The following is a 20,767-nucleotide window of genomic DNA, read 5'->3' as shown; positions in this document are numbered from 1 at the left end:
ATCCAGGCTACTCATCAAGATAGTCTCTTTATTTAGCTCTGAGCTTCCTGGTAGCCAAAGCCAAAAGGGAAACACGCTGAGGAGAGCAGGGAGGCCTGGCCCTGCCCTCCCCATTCCATGTGCCTGGCCCCGGGTGGGCTCTGTCCCGCAGGGAGTACTGCCAGAGAGTCCTGGGCAAGACCACGCAGGACTGCTCTGCCTACACACTGTCCTTCGACACCACGGTCTTCATCATTGAGAGCACGCGCCGGCGGGTTGCTGTGGAGGCCGTGCTGGAGAACAGAGGCGAGAATGCCTACAGCACGGTCCTAAATATTTCACAGTCAACAAATCTGCAGTTTGCCAGCTTGATCCAGAAGGTAAGACCTCAACTACAGGCCTGGCCTGCCTGAGGCTAAGGGCAGAGGCAGGAAGGGAAGGGTCCAGCCAAGGGGACTGGTGGGTTGCACATTGCAGCCACCGGGAGCTTACAGACCCCTGTGGCCAGGCTTCTCCCAGAGATTCCACCGGGTCTGGTCTGGGGCCATGCCCACATCAGCATGCTTTGAAAGCGTCCCAGGCAAGGTCAGCGTGCAGCAGGGGGAGAGACCCTGGGAGAGGGGAGTCTGAGCCCTTCCCGAGTGTGGGGAGGAATGTCCTTTAGCCTGTGTCCTTGGCCCTCCTTAGGGGCACACACACATGCACGCGCACACGCACAGCCACATACACCCCACACAGGTGCACACCAACTCATACAGCCTCCTGCCCATAGTTCATCCTTCAGGCTTTCTCAAAAGAGCCCTTCTCACAAGAACCGGAACAGGTTATTCCAAACTTTAACATTTCCTATCATGTCAGAGACCGAGGCACAGACCAGGACCACACAGCTAGTAAGTGGCACACGGGCTCCCCAGCCCCACACAGCTCCCCAGCACGGCCCTGCATGCGTCCCAAGGGAATTCACAGTGCCCGAGTGTTGGCCTGTGGCGACCCTGAACTCCATAGGGCTCGAGCCCAGAGAAGTCCCTGAGACAGGGTCACTGATTCAACCCAGGACATCACTGTCATGGGGGGGAGGGACAGTCCCAGCTCCCCTCAGACAGTCTCTGCCCCCAAGGATCTCAGAGCATCCGTGTGGAGCCCTGAGTGCTGGGTGGGGCAGACACGGGACCCTTCTGTCTCTGCCAGGCAGTCCCTCCATCAGACCCAGAGCTGGGCCCCACAGCCAAGCCCTCTGCAACCCCAAGTAAAGATGAGCAGCCCATGTGATGGCCCTCCCTCCAAGTCCTGTCCCGCCCAGAGATTTTGGCATCTGTCTGAATTGGGGTATTTAGGGGAAACAGGGCCCCAAACCCGCATCCAACTTTCACTACTTCCCTGGTCCAGACGCTACAGTGCCTATTCATAAGCCCAGGGGGCGGTCTTCGTGAGATTTTGTGTCTTAAGCACAGAAGGGCTTTGAGGACTGAGGAAGGCAAAGAGAAGAGGGCAGCGTGTTCTAGAAAGGGCTGCATCCACACATGCAGCGGGGTTGGGGGGAGTGGGGGGGCGTGTGTGTGGAGGGATAGCCCACAACCTGGCTCCACCCATCCAGCCGCAGCCCAGGAGCTGCTCACAGCGGGGAGGCCAGCACTCCTCTCCCTAGGCTGCCCTCCATCCCACCATCCAGCCAAGGGGAACGCTAGTGGAGGAAACACCCCCGCCCCAGCCAGTTACAGATGTGTTAGTCTGATCATGTGCCCTTTGTACACACACATGCAGAAGCACACGAACCTGCCTGTGCATCCAAGGAAACCCACCTGTCCCTCGTGCATGCCACAGGACACACACAAGCGGAGTCTACACAGAGATGCCTTTCCGTCCACACGTGCATATACATGCCCAAAGATACACACAAGGACACACAGCCACCCAGCAGTGTCAAGCTAGAGTGCTGTGGGGGAGTCCCCTCCCTCAGGACCCTAGCAGAGTGGACCCTGGCGCTGGCCCAGCAGGGCCCCAGCTCAGAGAGGCCCAGGCGCCTGGCAGTGATTCCCCCTCAAAGCCACTGCCTCCCATGTCTCCAGGGCCCTGCGGTCCCAGCTTCCTTCCAAGGTCTGTGGTACAGCTCTGGTGTAGGTGGTGGGGTGCGGCATGGGTGGTCCCCAGGCCCAGGTCTCTGGCCCTCCTAACAGCTGCCCTCGGTGCTCCCTCCCCTCCCCCAGGACGACTCCGATGGCAGCATCGAGTGTGTGAATGAGGAGAAGAGACTCCACAAGAAAGTCTGCAATGTCAGCTACCCCTTCTTCAGAGCCAAGGCCAAGGTTGAGGCTGGGGGCAGAGTGGGGGCGGGACGGGGTGGGTACTGGGAGGCACTAGGGAGGCAAGGGAAATGGAAATGAACAGAGGGGAGAACGGGGGATGGAGGAAAAGCCTAAGCATGGCTTTTAAGTATGCTAGTTTTTTTCTCCCAGGAAATGACATTCACACGACCTAACTAGCCAGCCCACCCCCAAGAGAGCATCCAGGCTCCTTCACCTCAGGGGAACACCACCACTCCCACCCACCACTCTCCCACCACCTCCTGGCCAGTTATCCCTTTATCCTTTACCCTAACACACTTTTCCCAAGTCCAGCCTCTCTCAACCCATTATGTGCACAGGGAGAGACTGGGAGAAAAAATTAACATTTTGTGAGCACTCATCATGTGCTTAAAAGGGCAAGTGGAAAGTGGGTAGGATGTATGAGGGGAGAAGCAAATTCCCCAGGAAGGAGAATCCCCAGACTGAGACTCCAGATCACATAACATTTGTCCATCTCCACAGGGCACTGGATAGCCACTGAAGGTTCTGGAGCAAGAAAAGACCCAACTGAGACTAGGCTACTTGTAGAGCTGGAATCAGACAGAAGGGAGCTTGAGGCAAGAGTCAGGGAAAGTGACCGCTTGTTCCCAGGATCAGGGTCTGCAAGGCTGGGGGAGAGAGGGGGAATCCTTGCCAAAATCCTTGCCTCCCCACTTGGACACAAGTCAAGAATGGGGCCCCAAGGTCTCCTTGGGAAACCCCATGAAGCAGATCTGGGAAGAACATGAGGTCTGGGCAAAGCCCCTGTAATGTCCCCAGAGTCAGGTGGGAGGTGGCGAGGAGGGTCAGAGTCACAGCACCACAGTCAGGAGACCCAGGCTACGGTCCTGGGCCAAGGCCAAGGGAAGCACAGGACTGGACCATCAGAGTGGTGGGAGAACCGCTGGACCAGGAGGCAGGTGCCTTATTGAACTGCTGGGTGCCCAAGGCAGCCTTCACCCTTCTGCTGGCCTCTCCCTATCACACACAGGAAGAAGGGGCCGCTGAGACAGTCCTCCGGCTGGCTTCTGGCCTTGCACCCTGTGGTTCATGGGGATGGCCACCTCCCCTTCCCGCCATCAAGTTCCCCACCCAGGAATGCCCAAAGGATCCTGAAACTGGACCTGCTGCCTTCTAGTTGCCTATAGTTGAAAACAAAAAGGAAGTCAAGGGGAGAACGGCTGGTCCCTTAGCCAAGAAACCCCATCAGAGGAGCTGTTGTCTGTGGCTGTGTCCCCAGGTCCCGAGCTCAGCTCACATCACTCTGGCACCTGGTCCTCCAGGCACCCCAGGCAACAGCTACCCACTCACCCCCCCCCCCACCCCAGGGGGACAAGGGCGGGGACAAGGGCAGGGGCAGGCTGGCCATCCCCAGACCTGCAGTTCTCAGCCACCCCAGCTCTAGCAACTGGACCTCTTCCTCACAGGTGGCTTTCCGGCTGGATTTTGAGTTCAGCAAATCCATCTTCCTGCACTACCTGGAGATCCAGCTCACCACTGGCAGGTCTGGGCCTCGCCTGCTCCTTCCGCCCCCGCTGGCCGCTGCTCGCTGCCGTCCTCGGCTTTGCTACTAGCCACAGCTCCTCCCTGCGCCCCTGCCCCGACGTGGGGGGCCCACCTGTTGCCTTCTCCATCCTCGGGCACCTCGGAGAGAAATAACAATACCCTTACCATTGCTCTGGCAGCTGTTTTTAAAACCTTCAGTTACAAAGCTCTGCACATACAATCATCAGGCCTCCCAGCAGCCCCTGATGATAGCAAAGCAGGGGTCATCCTCACAGAGTAAGGGAAGGAAGGTCTTTTAAAATGGAAAAATTCTGGAGGCGAGAGAAGTCCAGGACAGAAAGAACACCGGAGAAGGAGTGGAACAAACAACCAGTGTCCTTCTCCCAGTTGCTGTAGTTACACACTGTGTGTCCTTGGGAAGTTCACACAGCCTCTCTGAGCCTTCCTTTCCTCACGTGTTAGCTGCTTTGCCCATCTGAAGGGGCTGCAAGGAGCCTACACGGGGAGCCGGCTGGGCTGGTGGAAGGCCCTCTGGCCCTCTCCTGACCGCCCCGCACGACTCTCCTTGCAGTGACAGCGATGAGGAGGAGAGCACCAAGGAAGACAACACGGCCCTCCTGCGCTTCCACCTCAAATATGAGGCTGATGTCCTCTTCACCAGGTGGGGGGAGGGGCAGGCTGGGGGAGGCCCGAGAGAAGTGAGGCCTAAGACGGGGTACCCTCTGGGGGGGATCCGCATAGTACCAGAGTCACAGGGGCCAGGCTGCAGTGCCGAGGGACTGTGAGTCGGGGGTGTCCCTGAGGACTCGGAGAGGGCAGCCCCCTCAGCCATGCTGGGCAGGGCGTAGAAGGAGACACAGAGCTGGCCTCCAGGGAGCTCCTGCCTCGGGGTGGGGGGCGGGGGGCGCATGGGAGATATCCACCCCCAGTGCAGGTGATAAGTGGGGGCCTGGTCTGAGAGGATTTTAAAATAGTCATAAAACCTACTAGAAGTCCATCTGCTTTTCATTACCACCTTGGACCAGCAACTCTCCACAGCGAAAGTACGAGAACGAGTACCACCTCCCCACAGGGCAAAGTGCTCCCACCAGCCAGCCCTGTCCCCTGGGAGCCCCTAGGCCGATGGAGAAGTCGGATTTGCAACCACACAGAAAGCAGGCTCAGACCCTCCCATGGCCACTGCCAGACACTGGAACGAGGCAAAGTGGGCGAGTTCATGCTCTAAAGGCCGTGCCCTTGGGCTGAGAGGCCCAGGGATGGCCCCCAAGGGCAGGGATGGCCAATGACCAGTTCTCTGGGCTCACGCCCATCCCCCACAGGAGGTAGCCTTTGCTGAGTGATCTCGCCATGCATTCCTGCTGAGGCTCAGAACTCTTCCCAACACAGTCCTCCCCCTCCCCATGGACAGCAGAGAAAACCTCTTTCCTGTGGTCTAGGGGAGCCAGGCACATGCCCACATCCTCTATCATGCATTTATCCAGCAAGTCAACACTGCCTGAGCTCACAGCGGCCCTGTCCTCTGTCCCTGCAGGGGCAGCAGCCTGAACCACTATGAGGTCAAGCCCAACAGCTCACTGGAGAGGTACGACGGCCTTGGGCCTCCCTTCAGCTGCGTCTTCAAGGTAAGGCTGGCAGAGAGCCAGGCAGAGTGAAGGATAAGAGCTGAGGGTCCCCCTTGGGGTGGGGAAGAGTCTGGAATCATTGCAAGTGCCTGGGATTCAGGCCCAACCCTGTTACCCACTCACTGTGTGATTTTAGGCAAGTTCCTTGCCCTCTCTGGGCCTCTCAGTCCTTATCTAGAAAATGATGGGGGGTGCCGGTTGAGGCTCAGTCTCTTAAGCAGCTGACTTTTTTTTTTTTTAAGATTTTATTTATTTATTTGACAGAGATCACGAGTAGGCAGAGAGGCAGGCAGAGAAGTGAGGGGGGAAGCAGGCTCCCTGCTGAGCAGAGAGCCTGACTGGGGGCTTGATCCCAGGACCCTGAGATCATGACCTGAGCCAAAGGCAGAGGCTTTAACCCACTGAGCCACCCAGGCGCCCTAAGCAGCTTACTCTTGATTTTGGCTCAGTTCGTGATCTCTGGGTCGTGAGATCGAGCCCCACATGGGGCTCTGTGGTCAGTGGGGAATCTGCTTGAGATCCTTTCTCTCCCTCTGCCCCTCTCTGCCCACTCAAATAAAAATAAATAAATCTTAAAAGAGAAGAAAAGAATGGGACTGGACTGGGAGGCTGTATCAATGAAGGTTAGGGACACCCGGGTGGCTCAGTGTGGATTAAAGCCTCTGCATTTGGCTCAGGTCATGATCCCAGGGTCCTGGGATCGAGCCCCACATTGGGCTCTTTGCTCAGCGGGGAGCCTGCTTCCTCCTCTCTCTGCCTGCCTCTCTGCCTGCTTGTGATCTCTGCCTGTCAAATAAATGAATAAAATCTTTAAATATATATATATATATTTTTTTTTTAAATAAAAGTGGCCTAAATGGACCAGAGTTTATTCTCTCCATAAAAGAAGTCCAGGGTTGGCAGCTTCACAAAATCATTCAGGATTGGGTCTTCTGTCTAATCCACCGTCCTTGACATGCCACTATCAGCCTAAGTTCACCTCATTGTCCAATACAGTTGCAGCTCCGGCCATCACATTCTCATTCCAGGAAGGAGGAAGGGGAGAAGAGCAGGCCCCTCCCTCCTAAAGAAACTCCTTGGCAGTTCCTCACACTGCCAGTTACCTAGAGAGGCTGGGAAATGTGGCATTTGTCTCTGTCCCCATGTAATGAAGGAGCAAGAAGAGGGATGAGGAGGCATTTGAGCAGTCTGCCCAGTGGGCTCCCTGCCCCCGCCCCCCAAACGCTGCATGAGAGCTTGGGGCAGGCTGACGCTGGAAACCATGCATCAGACATGCTGCTATCCAGGTGGCTGTTCCAGGAGGGGTCTAGCGACTGCCTAAGGCCACACAGCTGGTAGATGCTCGAAGCTCTTTGTTGAAGACCGGCCTCTCTGATTCCGGAACCCTGCTTGGAGTCACTGCCACTCTGACACCGGCCATGTCATGGCTAGCACTCGCTCACCAGTGACAGCCTTCGTTAATGAATGACTCAACTCTCACCATCTCTTCCCTGACCACAGCCCAAGGTGGCCAGCGGCACTAGGCTACAAAATCCCCACAGCCAGGAGAGCCTGGGAATGGAAGTGACCTTGCTCTCTAGCCTCATGGCCCCCACTGGCTTGTCTTCGGCCTCCAGGAGCCCGGCCCCTTGGGTGCTTCCACGCACCTTTGTGCTCACAGCCGCTGCCATGATTTGGCAGAGCATATATGCCAGGGGCTTGAAGGGGCCGGATCCCCAACCTGATGGGTGGCTCACCTCCGTGGACCTCGCCCTCCACTCCCCCTCCTGCAGCTGCTGCTGGAAGTACTGACTCCTCCTCTCTCTGGTCACAGATCCAGAACTTGGGCTTGTTCCCCATCCACGGAGTAATGATGAAGATCACGGTCCCCATCGCCACCAGAGGGGGCAACCGCCTGCTGATGCTGAAGGACTTCCGTACTGACCAGGTACCAGAGCCCTCGGGACCTGCTCAAGGGAGGGGACCAGCGGGCAAAAGACCAACCCCCGGGGCATCCCCAAGTCCTCTGACCTCAGCTCCTCCTCCCCGGCCCCGGACCAGCAGGGCCTTCAAGGGGCAGAGGAGGAGAATGGAGCATCTCTGGGATGCTGATTGGGCCAGGGCTGGTGGTGAGGCCGGTTGTGTGTGGCCCTGGTGCAGGTGAACACGTCCTGTAACATCTGGGGAAACAGCACCGAGTACCGACATGCCCCGACGGAGGAAGACCTGACCCGAGCCCCACAGCTGGTGAGTGTCCTCCTCACCCGGGGCTGGGCCACGAGCCTCAAACAGAATGAAGAAATATACTTCTTGCTCTTAATGAGCCCACCATCTCGCAGGACACATAGAGTGAGTGCCAGAGGAGTCAGGGCACGAGGCTGTGACAGGTGTCAAGAGAGAGACGAGGGGAGCAGACAACCTCCAGGAAAGGAACAGGGATCGTGGCCTGGCACCTGTGCCTTAAAGGGCAGCAGGATACAGATGAGCAAAGGGAAGGGGAAGCCCAGACCCAGCAAGGCTCTGAAGGCCAGGACCTCCTTGGCTTGTATTGGAGACTTTGACCCCAGCAGCTGGGTCCTTCCTGTCCCTGGGGATGGAGGGCAGCTCACGTCACCTCCCAAAGCCTTCCCTGAGACACCTGCTTGTCCCCAGCTTTTTGTTCCCAGGGCTGCCCCTGCTCCAGATAGCAGTTTCTGATTGCTTTCACTGTTCTTCCCGAAACTAACATCTTGGCTGTTCTGGTTTGATTTCCACAAATGAGCACTTCACACCAAGCATTTTGAGTGTAGTGTACTTTCCTGAAGACTGCACCTGGGGGGCCGGGGAGGGGGTTCGTGTTGTTTCAGTAGCTGCAAGAGAGGGACACAAACAAGTTTAACCTAATAAATTCTGATAATTTGACGATTTCTTTGGGTTTTCTGTTGAACGGGATCATCTGTAAACAATAATAGTGTGAGCATTACTATTCAATCCTTACAAACTGTTTTTCTCATCTTCTGGCTCTGGCTAGGACCTCCAGGGCAGCGGGAAATAGAAATGATGACAGTCTTGTCTTGAACTTGATTTTTTTAAATTGTTTTTAAAAATTGTTTCATTATTAAACATGATACTTGTTGTATATATATATGTATATATATATATATATAGACACAAACACACACACACACACCCATACAAACACCCTATATCAGATTCAGGAAATTCCTTGGGAGTTCTTATCGGAAACAGAAGTTGGATTTCCTAAAATGCTTTCTCTGCCTCTGTTACAGTAATCATACAATGTCTCCTTTAATCTGTTTGTCCGGCGATGACATTTATAGGCTCCCTAAGGTCAAATCCAAGTTCTGCTCCTAGAATACACGTGATTACCCACATCCTCATCCAGCATAGGCTATACCGTCCTTACCTCGTCCTCCAGCCATTGCCTGGCACCCGCAGCCCATGTGTCCCCCCACCCCCCACCTCTCCTCGTCCCCATCCTCTGCCCCTCCCCCCTCACAGGAGCCAAACTTGGGCTCAGCCATCTGTCTGATGGCCCAAGCCCCTGCTCACATTCTCAGGCGTGGCCGGGCCAGCTGCCTCCCTTGCTCCCCTGGAGCCCAGTCGCTCACCCAAGACCCACCTCCTCTTTCAGAATCACAGCAACTCTGACGTCGTTTCCATCAACTGCAACGTGAGGCTGGCCCCAAACCAGGAGATCAATTTCCATCTGCTGGGGAACCTGTGGTTGAGGTCCCTAAAAGCAGTAAGTAGAGCTCCTGAGCGAGACCCCAAAGAAGCAAGGGAAGGTGGTGGGTGCCGGGGAGTCTCCCCTCAGGGGAAGGGTTGGCTTCTGACAAGGCCACTGATTATACAGCTCAAGTACAAGCTGATGAAGATCACGGTCAATGCAGCCTTGCAGAGGCAGTTCCACAGCCCCTTCATCTTCCGTGAGGAGGATCCCAGCCGTCAGGTGAGCTCCCGGGAACCCTGCAGGCCTCAGCCTGAGCCAGACCAGCTAGGGAAGGGGTTGCCCTCTCTCTAGAGCTTCCTATGCTCTGTGCTCGCATGTTCCTGCAGGAGAGAGGTGGACCGGTCTGCAGTTAGTGCAGCATCAGGAAACAGGAGAGAAGCAAGACAAACAGGCTGTTGCAGCATGAGCAGGGATGGGGCCAAAAGTAGGCATTAGCCCAGTGACCTCGAGAGCACCAGCTTCTATACCACAGCAGCCCCGTGGAATCAGAGGAAGGAGGGGAGCGTGGGTATTCTGCACTAGAGGAAAGGACTAGGTCTCAGGCCTGCCTACCTCTAGGGGTTGGGGGTCGGGGTGGGGGGAACTCATTGATTGGTTCCACCAACAGTGAGGCAGGCTAGCAGCCTAGAACGACCATCCATCCCTCTCCTCCCCATCCATCCTCACCCCAAATACAAGGAAATGCACATAACATGCTTTATAGAAGTTGGTGTGAACTAAGTTCGTGAAGAACAAGGGAGGCGAAATGTCTCTGTATTGGGACTCTGTGAATTGGCTAAAACCGGATTGTTTCCGGCCAGACTGTCTAGAATCAGGGCCCCCAGAAGGGGGTGAGGCTTCATATAGTGCTCTCCTAAGAAAATGAGAATTTGGGTCTTGAAGAAAAGCCTAGTCCTTTGCAGAGGGGCTTGGGACATGGGACACTGCTGCCCTCCACTGGCCACATCCCCACACCGGCCGTGGCCTGCAATCCTTGTGCGTGGTTCTCATACTAGATGCCAAGTGAACCCCCAGACCGCCCCCAGGGGGATGCTGGAGACCCAGCTCAGGCGTGGACAGGAAGCCAGACCTTAATCAAACACATGAACACCACTCGCAAGCCGGGTGGGGGGCTGCCAGGCAGAGAGGGAGCAGGAGCGGGGGACCTACCGAAGGAGCAGTTTGTTCCTTCATCTGACATTTGGTGGGTGTTCCTCCTATGACTCGGGCCCCCAGGGTATACAGAGATGACTTAAGCAGACAAGGGGGATGACTGATCTGGGGGCGAGCGCAGGTGCTGGGCTTGGGGGGGCAGTCAGAGCAAGGGATGTCTGGGGGAAGTTTTCTGGAGACAGTCCACTTGAACCGAATCTCAAGAGATATGTCAGAATTCTGCAAGCAGCCAAGAGAGGAGGCGTTGTACAGGCACCTCCAACACCCACCCCCCCAACACACACACACACGCACACACACACGACCCCTCTCTCTACACTCATCCATGGTTTCTAAGTGAATTCTCCTTCTCCTTCCACTCCCACCTCCCCCCAGAAATCCCTCTGAGCCTCTCCAGATGCCTCACTTCTCTTCTAGAAATGCAGTAACCCAGAACCAAAGGCCCTGTTGGCTTAAGCTGTGAGCTAGCTCCGGGGGCGGGGAGGCGAAGGTCCCAGCCCTCGTGGGTGGAAAGAGAACATAAAAGGCACTCGCCTGCCATTTGTTGAAATGTGACAGCGGTCAGCGGAGAGATGGTAAAGCCCTACGTTGGAGAGAGTTAGGCCCTCTCGTGGCCTTGAGCCCTTTTGCCTTCGGAGCCCCTTCCTCCTTAAAAACATAATTTAAATTATTATTTTATGACAGTGTCCATATAAAGACAAACATAATCTAAGCAAGGTTATATTTTTTCTTCTTCTAATTTTAAAAGAAATTAGAACAGTTTCGGGGCTCCCTAAAGGCACCAAGGGCCCTGGGCCCACTGTGCCAAGTGGGGAAGACAGCCCCGAGCTCACTAGGAAGTGACTGTAGGTAAAGCAGAGGTCCAAGGACAGAGCCACAGGACACATCAAAATTTAGAAGCTGGGGAGGCGATGAAGAAGCAGCAGAAAAAATAAGAAAAAGTAGCGCACGTGGTGGGAGAATCCCAAGGGGAGTGGAGAGTGGCCCAAGGCCAAAGGCAGAAAGTGTCTCAAAGAGGAGGCAGGATCACCTGGGTCCCTTAACTCCCATGTCTGTTGTGCAAGGGCGGCATGCTCTGGGGCCTTTGCCGGCCAGGTGCCACCCACCCCTCCTGCAGATCCCCCTGGGCGCTAGCTATCCCCATGGCCCACCGGCTGGCCCCCCAGCCCGGGGCCCCAGAAGAGTCATGCTGTGGACCTAGCGCCCTCCTCCCCTTGCAGATCACGTTTGAGATCTCCAAGCAAGAAGACTCGCAGATCCCCATCTGGATCATCCTGGGCAGCACCCTGGGGGGCCTCTTGCTGCTGGCCCTGCTGGTCCTGGCACTATGGAAGGTAAGGCCCCAGCAGGCAGGTGGTGGGGGAAGCAGCATCTTGGCGGGGGGCGAGGGGTGGGGGGCCCAGGCCAGGGCCTCTAACCTCTGGGCTCTCGTGCCGGTCCCTACATTCTCCTCCCTGTGAGAGCTGGCCACCCACCCAGCCTCCTCCCCAGAACTTGCCTGCTACCGAAGCCTGCCCCTCTCACCACAGCAGACAGCTTGGCTAGTGCCACCAGGGGACCCGCAGCCTGTGACTCTGACCCTTCTGTGGGTCCCTTTAGGAACTTGATGAAAGCTAGGTCTCTTATCAGAAAAAGAAGCAAGCACACAGAACCACAAAATTTCTCCAGCGGCGTCAGGCTGCTCATAAGCTTCCCAAAGTCTTCTCTGTGTTTGAGCAGCGGGTGGAGAACCTATTATAGATGAGGCAAGGGAGGCTCAGAGAGAGGTGTTGACTGGAACAGGGTCATACAGCACTACTTCTAGCCTCCTGACCCAGGCTTCATGCTCCATTGCAGCCCCCACCCCCCCCCACCACCTATTCAGCGGCCCATTGTGGCCCACCAAGGGAGTCCTGCTGGATTGGGGGTTGGGGGGTACTCAGTGTTAGCTGGGGTATTTGGGAAGGAGCCTTGGGAGGGTTAATGAAGGGAAAGCAGGGAGGGGAGACAGGCCTTGTCCACTCGGCCCACCCCTGAGACTTCTTCTACCTTTGCTGCCCACAGCTCGGCTTCTTTAAAAGTGCCAAGCGCAGGAGAGAGCCTGGCCTGGACCCCAACCCCAAAGCGCTGGAGTGAGTCTCAGAGGAGGCTGCGAGTCGATGGGGGCCAGGACGCCCGTCCAGGCAGTGTGCAGGCCCAGGCCCAGGGCCCGCTGAGCTGGGGTGGAGAAGATGCCAGCTCGCTTTGCACTTGACCTCATCTCCTGAGAGACCAAGCCTACACCCTCTGAAAGGAACTCAAGCCAGTTTTAGGAGGGACCGCTCTACAGGGAGGCCCCGGCACCTCCAACACAGAGCCCTGGTAATTTAGAGGGACCTGTCACATGGCCCACCAAAGCCTCCGCCAGGCTCTGTGGGGGCATTTGCGCCCCTACCACTAAGGTTCTAGGAATTCCTACCGGTCTGTCCCATCTTCAGAAGAAACTGGGAGAGGAAGACTGCCATGCAAACCCACTCTGCACACTCCAGGCCTCCAGTCCCAGTAGGACCCCGGGGGGTCGGGGGGACCGGCCCAGCAGATCTGCATTCTGTGCTGTCCTCCCACCCCCCTGCACTGCCCAAGGCTCCAGGTCCCGATCTCATCTTCTGCGGACAGGAGCTAGGTCCCTGGAGCTGCCCCTGAATGAACCGGGGCCCCCTGGGCTCAATGGTGACAGCTGCAGGCCAGGAATGAAGAAGGACCCTGGGTCCCGGAGACTGTGACGGACGGGCAGCTGGGACGCGGAACATGGGGCACCCACCCCGAGATGGGGAGGCAAATGGGCCCTCCACACCCCCACAGCCCCTGCCCCGCCAGCTGCTTTTATTCCTAGTACCCAGCCGGAGCCCGAGCACCGCGCACTCCCTGAGTCCCGCGTCCGCACTTGGTCTTCCAGCCTGCCTGGCCCAATGCGCAGCCCGGCAGCAGGCGCAGCGGTGTGAAGCCTCCCCTCCCCGTGTCACCCGCCACCCTGCGTGCGCGTGTACACACACACACACACACACACACACACACACACACACACACAGCCTCCCATCCCTCCCTTCCGCCCACGTGCAGGAGAGAAGGGCCCGCACTGCTGTGGGGTCTCTCTGGAATGCACTGGTTAAAGCTGGTGTAGGGACACCCGAGTCTGTGCAGCCTCAGTGGCAAATGTCTGATCCGCTGGCCCATGGGACGAGTGGTACCACTAATGACGGCGCCTTGAGGACAACAGGCACGCCTGGTGCCCAGCGAGTAATTTATGCCTTAATCTTGTTTTGAGGTAGAAATGAAAGGGGGATGCATCAAAGGCATCTGTCCCCCAGTCACATAGTACGACCTTTACTGTCGTAAATATTTTTTAAAATAAATAAAAAAAAAAAAAAAAGTGATTGAAAACAACCAAGGTGCTGTCATCCCATTCTGTGGGCAGGGCATGTCCTGGGGAACCAACCTCTTTTCTCTGAAGGAAAGGAGACAGATGTGGGGCTCCTCCTGCTCTCCCATTCTCTCGAAATGTTGAGAAGGGACCTGTCCACCATTTGCTCCCTACATCCCTACACCCTCCCCACCAAATGGGTGCCTGATCTGCGATGAACACCTCCAGTGATGCAGCCCTTCCTCCCTCGCAAGACCACCAGGCCCATCTTCACCTGTTTGGATAGTTCAAGCTTCTAGCCCTTAGTTCCAGCCCTTCCCTCCCTGGTCTCCTAGACTTCTCCAGGCTAGCATTTCAGTGCTGACCGGACACGCTGACTTAAGAGTTTCTCCATCTTTACACACAGATTGCTCTTAAACCAAGTGGTCTCCATTCTAACCTTACGCTACTGGAATCCCAAGAAGCCAGAAGTGGAACCTTAGAATTATTGGCTCTTGTTCCCCCATAGGTAGGACACTCAGAACCAGAGCAGTTAAGAGATAGCCCTAGGTTCCACAGCAAAATCCAGACTCACCCCAGGATGGCTCTCACTCAAGCCAGTCATTATAGCCCAGCCTCAGGGGGTCTTACGGAAGGAGAAGGCACTGATGGAACTATGGGAATATTTTTTTCTCAGATGGTGAACCCCAAGCCAGAAGGACGCATTGACAATCATGTTTCCCTGGAGTCCTACTTCTGTGAACGGAGCACCTGATGAAAGGAAACCCGAGGCACCCACACACACAAGTGTGTCATGGGACTTAGTGCCGTGTCTTCTGTCAAGCACTGTCAACTCTGAGAATGCCTTTCATGTGAAACCTTTTAGGGACTGGCATTCGCATTTTAAAAGCTGCTCTGTGCAGCCACACTGCAGGCCAAACGCAATGTTATCTGCAGGTCAGATGCAACCCAGAAGTGACCACATGGCAACCTCGGGGCCTTCAGAGGCAGCCTCTACCCCCAGGGCTCCACGGTTCGTCCGTGCCCCACCCCAGCCCTACAGCAAGAACTGGAGATCAAAAGGCAGAAACTTAAAAAAAAAAAAAGGCAGAAACGTGTAACTTCAAGGAATTCAAGCCCTCCTCTTGTATCTCTGCCTTCTTTCTCTTATCAGTTCTCCCTTTTGGAATTTATCTGCTCTGGGGTATAAATGTTTGAGATTGGCCTTAAAGAGTGCCTGGTGGGGCCACAGAGAAGATGTATTTCCTAGGAAGCAAAGCTCCTGCTAGAGCAGTGTTCTTCAGGCCCAGGAGCTCAGAAAGATACCTACACAGGGCCCGCCCCAGGGATTCAGATTTAATTGGTCGGGAGGGGCCAAGGCACCATCTTTGTTTCAGAGTCGTCCCCCCTCCCCCGTGACTACTATGCAGAGTCGAGGTCAAGAGGCAGGTGTCTATAGGCTAGAAAATAAGTAAGGGGTTAACATATCCAGGTGACCTTCCATTACGAGTAATGAGAACTATGCTGTCGTTCTAATGTTCAAGTTAGCCTGATCCCAGCCTGGAGTTGGGAAGACTTTCTTGTTCCAGCAAGTCTCCGGAGTGGGATCTGCTGCAGATTTCACTTAGTTCTCCTGGGTCTCCAGAGCCCCAGGGGGACTCTTGGAGAAGGTGAACACATATGCTATTGTCTGGAGGAGAGATGAAGCAATTTTGGCATTTAGTGGCAAGCACCCCAAATGCAACCTCAAATCAACAGAAAATTCGTATCATGGTTCACAGATGGATATTATTAGCAATGCTCTATTCTATAATTAAGAATAACTTTTTCTGATGGAGCTAAGGGTTGAAATCAGAGTGTTAACCTGAAGTGCAGCCAACTTAAAACGGGTTCAGTCTTCTTAAAAGCGTTACCAGTAATACTAGGCGTTACTCTAAACAAGCCGATTTGACTTTCAGGCTATCCGTGGTACTTGCTTAAGCAAGTCTATAGCAAACAATCGCATGGGCAAAAAACACAAGGGGCAAGGTCTGGCTCTTATAAACCAAATACCAACAGATGATGGTGTTAGAATTTGGTGGATTATGTGGATTTCCTAAGTTCTAGGCTAACCATCTCGTAGAGGAAAAAGATAGGAGTTATGAAATGAATCATGTGAGATGTTCTGTGAGGTTTCACTGCTGTTCTAACATGGTGAAACCCCAGGTGGGATGGGGGCTCTCAGAAAAGATCCAGAAATTGAGGGGCGGGCCTTGGATGGAGTCAAGGGAGGCCTCAAGCCAAGCCCTGTCTATCTCCGTCAGCACCCAGTGCTCTGCAGGGAAGTGGCTATCAGTTCTGGATCCCTCAGATACAGCCAGCTGAGCGCGGGAAAGAAATCCAGGTGAGGGCAGGGCTTCTTTCTGGCATTAGATGGTGTTGGCATATAAGCGGGCAGGATAGTGTGACTTAGAACACATGATCTATCCCAAGTTGAGCATCTCAAAGTGGGATCCCAGAGCTGCCCAGATCAGAACCACAGTGTACATTCCACTCCAGACCTCACAAATCCAATTTCTGTGAGGTAATTCTAAGCACCTTCAATTTATAGAAGCAGCAATCTGGAGCCATAATATTCTCTTATGTCTAGACTTTTCCATGTCAGTTTCTTGAAATGTGTAGCCTTTCTCAGCTGCCCTTGGATCTCTGTGGCAGTGGTCATCAGCAAAATCCCCCCAGGGGTGTCCTTCCAGCACAAAGAATGGAGATTCCGGGTTTTCCTTTTTGTTAAGGAAGGGGGTATTTTTTTTTTTTTTTTTAAGATTTATTTTTTTGACAGAGATTACAAGTAGGCAGAGAGGCAGGCAGAGAGAGAGAGGAGGAAGCAGGCTCCCAGCCAAGCAGAGAGCCCGATGCAGGGCTTGATCCCAGGACCCTGGGATCATGACCTGAGCCGAATGCAGAGGCTTTAACCCGCTGAGCCACCCAGGCGCCCCGGAAGGGGGTATTTTTAACAAGACAGCTATCAGGTAGGAGGGGCAATGTGCTAACACAAACACAACAGAGAGGGAGAATCAATGTGGAAGAGCTTTGGACAGAAGGTATGGAAGTGGCCTTTCCTAGAGGTCTTTAAAAGACAAGTTGCTATCTCCGTCAGCACTCAGAGGAGTTCTCAGTGTCAGTGCTCCCCCAGAATGACACTAGCCTGTCAGTCTCCTTGGCTCCAAGACCCAAGATGCTCTGCACCCTGTAAGAGAAATGGCCAGCTTGCTCATGCTCCTTTTCCAGCATGACTCACTCCAACCACACCTCACCCCAAACGATAAAGTGGCCAGGTCTCTCCACCACCAGATACGTCTTGGGTGGCTTAACTTATATAGCCATTAGCGATGAGTGGTCTCCTGTTTTCAGTCACCACCACACTGGCCTGTTTTTTACCTCCAGTTAATATCACGTCAGCCCTTTATTCTGCACTACTTCTTACTATTTTTTTTTTAAATCCCCCCAAATTATCCTAATGTTAGTATTAACATCAGCTAGGCTCCATGCAAAGGGCAGTTCAGCTTAACTGACCACATTGAAACTATGCCAGTGCTGCTGTGTCACTATCCATTCCATTAGCTTTGACATCACACTAAAGTAGGACACCATGTTCCAAGCAGAAACTGAAACAAGGACGGAGGAGTTTTGCTGGTTAAGCGTGGAAGGAGGGTTAGAAGCCAGGCACTAGGGTTCTGAAACTTTTCAGTAAGGTACAGCTAAAATGCACCTAGCAAACTCATAAGATTCAAAGTAGGGTATGAGCAGAACATGTTCTTTAAAAAGGGGACACCACTCCCAAGGTTCAAAGTAGGATACGAGCAGAACATTTTTTTTTCTTAAAAGGGGACACCATTCTTTAACAGATTCATCCTTTCTAATAGGTTGTGTACATTCTTTGTCCTCATCTCCCTGATACGATGTACAAAAATGACAAGCAACAATCCAAAGATATTTTCTGAAATGTTTTCAGAAAATGGCCTAAGCCAGAGTCTGAAGGTAACATCATAAACTTTTGTTTGGGAAATTAAAGTTAAAATCTGATGAAAAAACAGAAAATCAGGTTTCGGATAGAGGCAACTAGCGAGATGACAAGCTTATCGAGGGCAGGGATCATCTTTCTTATTTTGGTATGCACATCTGTGGTATGGTGCTTCTGTCCGAGGCAGGAACACAACCCCAGTTCTGCTCTCAGGACAGACCAAGCACACCAAATGTACAAAGCACAGGGAAATCAGACTAGAAAATTCTGTCTAAGCCTGCCAACATGCCAAGTCTTTATGAACTACCTGAAATGTGATTCTCATACTGACATTTTCTACATCAAGCATCTGATTAAATATATTACTACCAGTATTTTCTTTCCTCTGGTCATCTGTTACTTTAATAGAGCAGATGTTACTTCAAACACAGGGGGGAGAAAAGTTTGGGATTTGTCTGGGTGATTTCCAGAGCTCAGCTGGATATTGCAGCCAGGCACACACCTGGCAGAGATGCTAGGGGAGCTTTGTTTGTACCAGCCTGACAGTCTGATAGTCAAAGAGCACTGCTCACTGGGTAGAGATGCAGTTTATCCTGGGCTCTAACATTCAATCCTTATGTGACCCTAAATGGACAAGTCACTTCTTTCCAGGTCTACAACCTCAGCTGTAAAGACACTTGCACTAAAGGGTGTTCTTGAGTATCTATAAAGGGACGGGGAGGCTACACTAAATCTAAATTTGAAAACATGTGTGGAAGATGTTCTCTAATACCACCATATGATTAATACTCCGGGGGTAACCTTAACCAACGTTAATTAGGCAAATGAAAGAAATATAGAATATGAATACTGAAATGGGAAGACAAAATAATCATTACTTATAAATGATGTGTATCTGGGACATCCAAAAGAAGCAACTGAAAAATTTCATTTTTCAAGAAAAGGCAAATCCATTAAAATGCCTATGTAAAAACATTAACATTTAGAAGCATATGTAATGGAAGAAAAACTCCTATCCACAATATAAACAAAGAATGTGATAATAAAAGGAAGATATCTGTAAGAACTTCATTAAAAAAAAAAGTCTTGAAAAAAGTCTCTAAGAGATCTAAGACTTCACTAAATGGGACTATCTTTCCTTCGGATAAAAAGGCTCAGATTTATAAAGACAATCTCCCTAACTTAATCTATTAAACTCAATGATGAACAAAATCATCTTTCAACATAACAGGACACCAAAATTCTTCTGGAAAAAAAAAAACCACACGCTAATAAAATAATTATATCCCCTCCGCCGAAGAAGGCAAATGAAGACATATTAGCCCCACTAGCATTAATACTTAACATTTAGCAAGCATCTCACTGCTATGTGTCAGGCACTTTAAGTAAGTATCTTGATTCTCTCATTTGCTCATCACAGTCCAAGTTAAGTATTACCGTCCCAATTTACAGAAACTGAAGCTTGGATAGAAAAGTAACTTGCCCAAGGCCACAGAGCTAGTAAGTTATAGAGCCTTGGCAATAATCCCCAGAGCTCCATCACTCAGCCAGATCAACAGAACAGAAAACAAAAAACAAAACAAAACAAAACAAAACAAAAACCAAAACAGAAAAACATTCACTTACACTATGGAAATCTGGTTTCTGACTGAACTCAGTGGAAAAGAATTAAGGAAGTCTTTGGCTAGCTGGATCCTTACATGAAAATAAATTCCAAAAAGATAAAAAAATGAAATAAATTCCAGATAGATAAAAATTTAAGCCAAAGAAGAAGAGGAGGAAGAGGGAAAAAACAAGGGAGAAGAGACATGGGAGAAGCCATAAAAGCATTAGAAGAAAACAATGGCAAAAAAGATTTATGATTTTGGGGTGGAGACAAGCAAGATACAAAACTGACTCCATTTTTAGAAATTATGATAAATTTGGCTACATAAAAATGTAAACTTCTAATATAAAACTACTATATTCAAAGTCAAAAAATAAACTATAAGCTATGACTATGACAGAGAAAATTTCCTTAAACTTCCAAAGAATTTCTAACCAGTAAGAAAAAGACCACAAATCAAAAGCAAGCAAAAGAAATACAAATGTGTCAGTAAATATATGAAACTGTTGGGCACCTGGGTGGCTCAGTCAGTTGGGCATCTGTCTTGGGCTCAGGCTGCGATCCCAGGGTCCCAGTCCCAGCCCACATCAGGCTCCCAGCAGGGAGCCTGCTTCTCCTGGGCCTCCTCCGCTCTTGTACCAGCAGCTTACGCTCACTCTAATAAATAAAATCTTTTTTTTTAAATGTGTCAACCTCATTCATAATAAAAGAACACTAATCAAAACCATGAAATGCTGTTTTTCATTAAGCACCTTGGCAAAAACTATGTGATTAGGTAAAATCTGATGTCAATAATAGCGTAGGTAGATGGAAGGCAAATTTAATGACTTCTATCAAAATTTTAAATACTCAACCACCAAACCATAAATTCCAGGAATGAATTTGTTCTAGGAATATAGAATATAAGGATGTTCACTGAAGCATTATTTGGAATATCAATAAAATGAAAACCTAGAAGTCCACAACAAGGTCTGGTTAAATAAATGCTAAGCCCACTCAGAATTAAATCTATTTAAAGATGTTTAAAGAAAAAAACCAGGGCACCTGGGTGGCTCAGTCATTAAGTGTTTGCCTTCGGCTGAGCACCCCCATCCGGCTCATGGCTCAGCAGGAAGCCTGCTTCTCCCTCTACCATTCCCCCTGCTTGTGTTCCTTCTCTTGTTGTCTCTCTGTCAAATAAATAAATAAATGATTTTTTTAAGTAAAAAAAAAAAAAAAAGAGAAAGAAACAACCATCCCCATACGAAGAAGTCCAAGATATATTAAATGAAAAACACAAGATGCAGAAGAGAGTAGGAAAAATCCCATGTGCATTTTTAATAAATGAAGAGGAGAAAAATATATATATTGCTCAGAAAAATTCTGGGAAGCTATTCTAAAAATCTAGTAAACAGTGACTGCCCTCTTAAGAGTCTAAATGGGAGGCAGGTAGAGATGGAGAGGGCACTGGAGTTTTTTGCTTTTTACTATCTGAATTTTCCTTACTAGCTGAATTTCTTCCCCAGGCACAT

The 20,767-nt window shown here is 51.8% G+C and overlaps 1 protein-coding gene across 1 annotated transcript in view; it reads left to right on the top strand.

Annotated features, from left to right (window-relative positions):
* Window positions 1-13,666, top strand: part of ITGA11 (integrin subunit alpha 11) — a 110,043-nt gene extending 96,377 nt beyond the window's left edge. The window contains exons 20-30 of the mRNA XM_046010344.1: window positions 152-359; window positions 2,184-2,282; window positions 3,728-3,804; window positions 4,378-4,467; window positions 5,338-5,428; window positions 7,242-7,355; window positions 7,568-7,654; window positions 9,042-9,152; window positions 9,264-9,359; window positions 11,513-11,626; window positions 12,336-13,666. Coding sequence (XP_045866300.1) covers window positions 152-359; window positions 2,184-2,282; window positions 3,728-3,804; window positions 4,378-4,467; window positions 5,338-5,428; window positions 7,242-7,355; window positions 7,568-7,654; window positions 9,042-9,152; window positions 9,264-9,359; window positions 11,513-11,626; window positions 12,336-12,407 — 1,159 coding nt within the window. The 3' untranslated portion in view covers window positions 12,408-13,666. The remainder of the gene's footprint in view (window positions 1-151; window positions 360-2,183; window positions 2,283-3,727; window positions 3,805-4,377; window positions 4,468-5,337; window positions 5,429-7,241; window positions 7,356-7,567; window positions 7,655-9,041; window positions 9,153-9,263; window positions 9,360-11,512; window positions 11,627-12,335) is intronic.
* Window positions 13,667-20,767: the final 7,101 nt, after the last annotated feature.

The sequence above is a fragment of the Meles meles genome, chromosome 6, assembly GCF_922984935.1.
Source record: "Meles meles chromosome 6, mMelMel3.1 paternal haplotype, whole genome shotgun sequence".
Classification (NCBI taxonomy): domain Eukaryota; kingdom Metazoa; phylum Chordata; class Mammalia; order Carnivora; family Mustelidae; genus Meles; species Meles meles.
This window is presented reverse-complemented; position numbering and strand designations above follow the sequence as displayed.